Raw genomic sequence first — 8,334 nt, 5'->3', positions numbered from 1 at the left:
CATCACCCATTCAAGGAGTGGAGAGAGGTCTCTATGGGGTTTGTCCCTGAGTTTATTGTGAAAACCCAGAATCCTGCTTCTTTGGACCCAAGGTTTTTTTTTTTTTTAATTCCTAATCTTTGGGAGGTAAACGAGGATCCTTATCAGCTTCTACTGTGTCCTGTTAAGGAGCTACCTCAAATGTATCAGGATTACCAAACCTTGCCCTGGAGAACCTGTTTGTTATTACAGGGAAAACCAATAAAGTTATGAAAGGTTTTTTCTGGTCCCTGGAATCCACAGCAACACATTCAAGGCCCACGACATTAGAGGCGTTGTAGTCTCCTTGGCCTTTAAAAAAATCTTCTCTATATATACCGTGCTAGGCGGTATATCTTAGCATTCCATGTTTTCCAACAGTTGTATAAGCAGATGACCAGCCTGGAGTAGTAGAGAAAACTTTGTGTGTGGAGGAAATGCCCCCATAAATGTCGAAGTAGTCACTGGCAGTGGGTTAACGGATTGGGTTTAAGGCGATAGACAAGAGGTCTCTTTGACTTCTACTCCTGACGCCTGGCGGATGATCTTACTGGAATTAGTACGGACTGGCAGGGGTCACTTGCCTTAGTTGGATAAGCACTGCCCATCACAAGGAACTGGTTATCTTTTGATGAATCTAGCCAATGAATCCTCTATGGATTTACTCAGTCAATAGAGAGAAGTTGAACAAGTAATTTGGAATTGGGCGATAACACACAGATTGAGCCTGTAATTTGGAATTGGGAGATAACGCCACATTGGATAATTGTAAATCGTCTGAAAAAGAAAAAAAGGAGCGTTAGGAGAGCCAGTGGTTTCCGTCTGTGAAGACTGTATTTTGGCACCTTTACGTATTGGAAGGCCTGGCTCGCTTTGAGCTCGTGATGGCAAATAATAGAATCTCTCCAGCAATGCTGATTTTGTGCCTGGAGGGAGAGAGGATGATGATCTGCTACTTGCAGTTTTCAAGGTGGTGTTTTAGGTGAGATTTTCAATGCTTAACAATGATTGTACCTTTAATTCTGAAAAATGTCCTTGATTGGCAATATCAGAAAGAAAAATATAACCACCTTTGACCAAGCACGTTCGTAGGAGATGGGGACCTGTTAAGGTTGTCAAAATCTTGAACAAGACACTTGCACTGTTTCATGATCTGGTTAGCATGATCTCATGTTCCGTGTCCCCCATAGGCAACACTAAAAGGTTTTTGTTTCTTGCCCCCAGAAAAGGAAGCAGCAGATGGTGAACAATCTCTTTTGGCCTTTATTTTTTTTCTTTACACCTTGCATTATATCTTTCCCATTGGGAAGGCAGTCATTCCCTGCAAAAACACAAGCAGAGGAAGTGGTACAGACTTACCTCGACAACTTGGGCAAACAGGATGGGAATCTACCTCGACCTGGCTCATGAAGGTGCCACATGGATACCCATCAAGAATGGGACAGGTCCTCATGCTACCTTTAACAGCTCTCGCCTGAAAGAGAAAAGTAAAAGCACAAGCACAAAGCATAGTGCAGTGCTGTCGTAAACATGTAGAAGCAATCAAGTCGGATGAGTGGACCCATGTCGGTAATTCAACCGCTCCTTTTCAGCGTTGGTGAGATAGCTAGTAACCATACCATGTTACCGGAATCCCATAATTCTTTAATTCTGGTTGTAACTAAAGGGCTTAGAAGTTGACCCATATAAAGGACAAAGGTTTGTATTCGTGTAGGAACAAACAATTTGGAGTGCTGATTATGAATTACCAATGTAATTTAATTGCTATTATTGCAAAATGCAACTTTGGGTTAAAACCAGGTCGCATAATATTTCAGCAAACTTCCAATTGTTTACAACTAGTTGAGTATAATCATTTTAGGCTGTTTATCACAAATATGAAATGCAAAATTTGCTGTCACAACTTAATACCTTACACCTTTTCTTTTATATTCGTAGTCGAGTATTTTATGCAACTGTATTCACAAATATCAGTTGCACATTGAGTGCACAGTCTACCATGATTAAAACTATTTAAAATTTGAATTGCAGTCCAGTAGTTAATGGAATAAGATTTTGTTGAGTGCAAAGTCTACCAGGAATAAGATTTTGTTGAGTGCAAAGTCTACCATGATTAAAACTATTTAAGATTTGAATTGCAGTCCAGTAGTTAATGAAATAAGTAATGGAATAAGATTTTGTTGAATAATTTATTTTTCTTTTTACAGAAATATTTGGCTGTCAAAAGTTACCTTACTCCACATGGACTTTATAGAGAGGTAAAGATGAAAAAAATTGCCTCATTGGTAGAAGAGTTTATTCAAAATGAACTAGAAGCATAAATGGTAAGTCTTTCCGTATGACTTATTATTTTCCGTATGACTTATTATTTACTAGAATGAAGTTTAGACTTATTCATACAATATACTTTTATGAAATTATGCTTCAGCTCACAATGTAGGTAAGGAACTTGGGCTATATAAGTACTCTTGTTTATCTTGTAATACCATCCACTCATTTATTAGCCAGATGCTAAAACACATCCTCTTGAATTAAGTTAATTTATCATGTATACAGTTCTGATTATTCCAATTACCATTGCTTATATTTAATTTTTTTCATTTTACGTAAGTCATGTGAATGTGTCCATACCTTTTTATTCAGTGATGGGGCTTGTAGCAAGATGTCTTGATGGTAATGAATAAAACCCTTTTTTTATTTTGTAACATCTATTTAGGATAAAATTGCACATTTTTTTACAGAAATGAAAAAGCAAATAATCTTATTTACAGACATTAATAAAGCTCTTAAATACATATACACAGCAATAAATAGATATGAAACATGGAATGAATATGAATCTTCTAAAAGCTCTTCCAGACTATTTTGGAAAGTAAACATGCATAGTAAGAAATGCTATGCAGTAACTCGTGATATTAATTAAATTTCCCTTCCAAATACACTTACAAACTTGTACTCGAGCAATGATTCTACAACTTGGCAAGACAAAGAATACAAGAATAGTCTGAAACGGCTTCCAGATAGATATTGTGCATTTTTCACGATGAAGAAATATATGGCACCATATAAAAAACGTTCAGTTCAAGTTTTCAGAAACACTGCAATTTAAAATATCCTATGACATCATAAACTAAGAAGCTAATGAGATCATCAAGATTTTCAGAAAAAAAAAAACTTTGCAATTAATTCAGTATGAATAGAATGCCATGCTATCGAAGAATGAAAAGATCCTTAACAATTATGCTTTGGTATCAACACAATGTGTCCACTAAACAACATAGCTGACACACTGAAGAAAGGTCTGGCCTTTGACTTGATGAAAGCTGGGTGCAGCAGGGTTATAATAACAGCAGTGCATATAATAATTTTTGTGGCAATACTGACTGATTTTGCAGCACCTGGGGGGGAGGATATATGGGGTGATGGGCAACTGTGTTCTTTACACGTCTATTAAGGAACATAAAACCAAAATGCAATACTATACAACAAAGCATTAGCTACTGATTATAAATCTGTACCCTGGATGGTTTTTAATAACAGCGTTGTATTTATATTTGTTCTTTACCTTCAGAATCCTGCTAACTATATTTAAAATCTAGTGGCCCATGTTGCAGCAAAAATATGACAGGAACTCAACTTGTCACCCCAGACACACGCACTATTACACCCTTTTGCCAAGCTCATCATAACAGACTAGCAGTGACATCCCTGTCACCTTCTCCACTGAAGAGGAGGAGGCATTGCAGGTAAAACTGGGACAATACTTCTGACCTCAAATGACAGGGGAGGTAATGGGCGAAGCATAGATATGGTCTGTGGGTGAGGCAGGAACTAGCTTAGTGTTTGTGCTTCCAGAACGATCTAGAGAGACATGAGCGTGTCGTCTCTCGGATCTCGAAGAATTATCTGCTTTAGGTGTGAGGGTGTGAGCACCTGTGGCTAATGCTGTTAAATTATAGCGAGGAGCAGGGCGACCATTCAGTGCTGGCAGCCTCACCGGTCCCAGACTTGTAGGCCCACTGATGATAGGTGGCTGGCGACCGCTTCCCCGTTCCAGGGATTTGTTTCTCCTGGGCGAGGGTGTCACCATTTCGTAATGATGGTGATCGTTATTTCCCTGAGCAAATCGTGGTGACCCCAGCAGTCGAGCTGCTCGTGGGGCAGTTACCACACAGCCGTCGGGGGCAATGCGTTCCACTTCAGTGCCATCATCACCAGGAACATAACCGATATTTTCAAAACTAGCAGCAGGGGCTGGACGGGGACTGTGTTGATGATCTACACGAGGTGTCAGCGTTGCGTAGCCGGCAGTAGCGTAAGTCACGCCACTATAGTCAACGTAATCATAGGAATTGTCATGAGGTGGTAGCAAGTCTAATCGTACTGGTTTTTGCTCCATGGGTTGGCAATGGTCTACTGTGTAATGATTTCCCTCTAAAGGCTTGATGGCAGCCCACAGAGCACGTGACATCGAACGGCTGTCAAGCTGAGGTGCTGGCATAGGGGTTGGAGCTGGATACAATACAGCTTCACATCTCTCAAGGCCTAGAGCTTTCTCCTTCTTTGCCAATGCGTCATCACTCATAGGTTTCATTTTGCCCCTGAAAAAAAAAAGGAATATTTATAGAATATGTATAGAGAATATTGTAATTACTACTTCTATATAAAATGCAGCATGCAGATAATAGTGAAACATCACGAATCAACAAGAACTGGAAAAAAAAAAATACGCTCTCTTGTAATGGTTGTGAATATACGAGGTATTCATTTATAAAAGCTTTAAAAATTTATTGAAAATGTTTTGTAATATAGTTGACAAAAACCATACCAGAGATTTAGTAATATGCAAATGAAATATAAATCAAACATAATATATTCAGTTTTTCATAGACATAATATATTCAGTATTTCATAGATTGTTTCATGTTTCAAGAAGGAAGATGTATGCATGTAAAGTTTACTTTGTATCATTAATTAGTGGCATTGTGTGGATTTATGGTAACTAATTTGTCTCTCTTTGTTCTCTCATACATTTAATTCCAGATGTCAGGAAGTGAAGTGCTATTAGTCCCAATTTATCTCTAAAATTTAAAGTAAACTAAGATATGGTATATGCTAACTTTGAATTTATAAATCTGTTCCAAGATTGAAACAATCCTGTATAGAAGAATGATGGAAGTGAAATTTTTTGTGAATAAATTACCCAACTTGTAATTTATGATTACTGTATCTTTTCAGGAACCTCGCCTTCCAGTTTCAAGAATTTCATGGCAATACTTCTTTTGCCTTGTACATATACGGGACTTACTCCAGCAGCCGCATGAGGGCGGTGCCCGTTAATTAAAGGGTCTACTTGGGTAGGTATCTGCTTGGCTTATCTATAAGCCACTCTTATCAACATCATGACTAATGAAACTTCTCTGCGATTTCCTTGTAGTTATTCAATGCAACGTCTTTTAAAGTTTCAGAAAAATAAATGAAATCAGTAGGAGGAGGTAGTGACATATACTATAGAGTGCACTGTCATTATTGCAGGATCTTGTGGGGAATCTTTCTCATTATTGCAGTTTTGTGGTGAGCCATTCTTGTTATTGCAGGGTTTTATGGGGCACCTTTCTCGTTACTGTGGGGTTTATTTGTGGTGCAATGTTTCCATTACTATAGGGTCTTGTGGAGCTCCTTTCTCATTATTGCAGGGTCTAGTGGGGCTCCTTTCTCAATATTGTAAGGTCTAGTCGAGCCCCTTTCTCATTATTGCATGGTCTGTTAAGTGATACATAATTTTCATTATAGTAGGGTTCTCTGGTGCAAACATTTTCATGATTGCGACTCGTGATGCAGTGCGCGAGTTATTATTGCTGAACACTGTACTAGTTACTGTGAGGCCTTGTGGCTTGCTATCAATGTAGACTTGCGATTTATCACTATTTTAGGAGTAATTTTATTTAACTGTACACCTTATCCATTTACTGGAGGGGTCTTCAGTGCATTGTGCTCATTTCTGTAGAATCTTGTGATACCCATTCCCTCATTCTTTGCAAGGTCTAAAAGCAATTCTTTGTGTTAAAAAATCTACAATAATTATTGTTGTGGGTTTTTGAACACTACTCATTCATTGTATGTGCTTAGGCTTATACTCAGTATTGCAGGTTTCTTCAATGTGCAGTGCACAATACTGTTTGTTAACCCTTGTGGTGCACCACACTCGTTGCAGGGTCTTGTGGGGTTCCTTTCTCATATCCTTACTGCAGGGTCTTGTGGAGGACCATTTCTCATTATTGCTGGGTTATCTGGTACCAAATGGCATGATTGTGACTTATGATGCAAAGTTTGAATCATACAATTATTGCCAAGCACCATGCTAATTACTGAGGGGCCTTGTGGTTCACCGTTATTGTAGACTCTTGTCATTATTTTAGGAGTACCTTCATTATATTAGGGTTGTTACATTGCACTCTTATCAATTCATTGCAGTTTTTGTTCAGTGAACTGTGTTCATTTCTGTAAAATCTTCTGGTTCACCATTCTTTCATAAAGGCAATTCCTTGTATTAAAAAATTGGCAATAATGATTGAAGGGTTTTGAACACTGTACTCATTGTATGGCTTAGGGTGTATTGTACTCGGTATTGCAGATTCTCCCAGTGCAGTGATGCACCAGAGCATCACACTCATTATTGTAGGGTCTTAGGTCACCTTTCTCAATAATTTTGTAGGGTTTTGTGGCTCAACTTTCTTATTGTTGCAGGGTCTAGTGGTGCATGGTTCTCATTAGATTTTTTTTTTCAGTGCACTGCTGTTTTATTATTGTAGTTTTGTCACTACTCTAAGGGTGTAACAGTGAACCTTACCCATTATTGTAGGGTTTTGAGGTGCAATGTGGTCTTTTCTATCTTGTGGTGCCCCAAATTCCTTTACTGTGGGTTCTTGTGGTGCACAATTTTCTTTCACTTGTCTTTCCATCAAAGTTTTTCATTTTTCTTTTACTCCCTACAATACTGTTGCACCCCTGGTAGCAACTGGCCATATGGTCCAAACGCAAACCCTAAAGAAAACTGGTGTTAGCTGCCACATTAATGAACAGGTTGTCAAAATGAAAACTTTACTAGTTTAGCTGATGCATATACAAGGAAAACGGTTTCTTTTTAACCATGATCTTGTCTTTAAATATCTTTTGCAATTTACAGACCTAATAAGCATGAATGTAATTATGAAAATATACCATTGCCAAAAAACTTATTGAAATTTGTTATATCTTGGTCAATCAGGGATTCAAACTTAACTTGCTGTGTTAAATAATTTGTACCCACAATAATGTGTTTTTAATAACTTTAATACTATATTTTGGGCCCATTATTGGATATTGTTTTGAGTTTAAACCAAGACATGTGTTTGTGTGAGAGGCAGAATTAAATATATGTATATAAATAATGAACCCACTCTCTGTACTTGAGGAATGCGATGGCGAGGATGATGCCCAGAAGAGTAGCCGCTACACAAGACGAGATTATCACGAGGAACCAGGTGTCATCGATTAAGGGACCTGCAAGAAACAGAAAATTATTAGATTGGAAACTTGCGAAACTTCCATCAATAGAATAAATTTCATAATAGCTAATCGGCCAAACCATTACCAAATCCTGTACATGAACAACAACATAGGTTCTTTCATTAGAGGTTCTTTCATTAGAGGAGGAGGAGGAGGAGGATACTATAGTACTTTATATGTTACATGCTTTTAGCCTGATGCATTTTTAAATAAAAGTGGATAAAATTATGGTGTCAACAGTTTTAAAATCCTCCAACACAAAATCAAATATTTCTTGCAAAGGCTTGGAAAACCTTAAACCATCAGGAAATCTTCATGGACTGTTTGCAAAACACATACCCTTCTGACCAGGTGTTATCAGTTTATATGTATCATCAAATTTTAAACTAAAGACTTAACTAAAATAAAAAGTCCACCAGTGGAGTAAGTTTGGGTTAAACAAGTGTTCCAGGCTCGATCCAAATACCATTTGACTTTACCAAAAAGGATCGCTTTAGAAGGGCTTTATCTGCTCTCGAAGGGATAAGGCCGGACACGGGTGGAGCTCGACAAGAGAACATGACAGCCTCCAGCAGGAGCAAGAGAGAGAGAGAGGGCTGCACTTGATTATACAACTAACTTATGCATCAAAAATAAGATATGACCATGAGGTAGGATGATAAAAGGTTAACGGGGGCCAAATCATGAAAGGATTATATATACGGGGTATGAAAAGTACTAGTTTTTAGAAAACATGTTTTCAAAACGTTCTCGTATTGAGAAAGCAGC

The 8,334-nt window shown here is 38.0% G+C and overlaps 1 protein-coding gene across 1 annotated transcript; it reads right to left on the bottom strand.

The window, feature by feature from the left end:
* Positions 1-2,709: 2,709 nt before the first annotated feature.
* Positions 2,710-7,689, bottom strand: LOC137639922 (uncharacterized). The gene is made up of 2 exons (XM_068372213.1): positions 7,467-7,689; positions 2,710-4,619 (listed from the first exon to the last, which is right to left on the bottom strand). Exons 1-2 carry the CDS (start codon positions 7,646-7,648, stop codon positions 3,791-3,793), a joined length of 1,011 nt encoding a protein of 336 aa, XP_068228314.1. The 5' UTR covers positions 7,649-7,689; the 3' UTR covers positions 2,710-3,790.
* Positions 7,690-8,334: the final 645 nt, after the last annotated feature.

Source organism: Palaemon carinicauda, chromosome 4 (assembly GCF_036898095.1).
Source record: "Palaemon carinicauda isolate YSFRI2023 chromosome 4, ASM3689809v2, whole genome shotgun sequence".
Lineage (NCBI taxonomy): Eukaryota > Metazoa > Arthropoda > Malacostraca > Decapoda > Palaemonidae > Palaemon > Palaemon carinicauda.
The sequence above is the reverse complement of the archived record's forward strand: the minus strand, read 5'-3'. Positions and strand labels throughout refer to the sequence as shown.

What these genes read in the sequence shown, in the direction of transcription:
- LOC137639922 (XM_068372213.1), bottom strand. Translation starts at nt 7,648, where the DNA reads ATGGTTTGGCCGATTAGCTATTATGAAATTTATTCTATTGATGGAAGT. An exon ending in CTCGCCATCGCATTCCTCAA is followed by an intron (nt 4,620 to 7,466) that starts GTACAGAGAGTG and finishes TTTTTTTTTCAG; the next exon opens with GGGCAAAATGAAACCTATGA.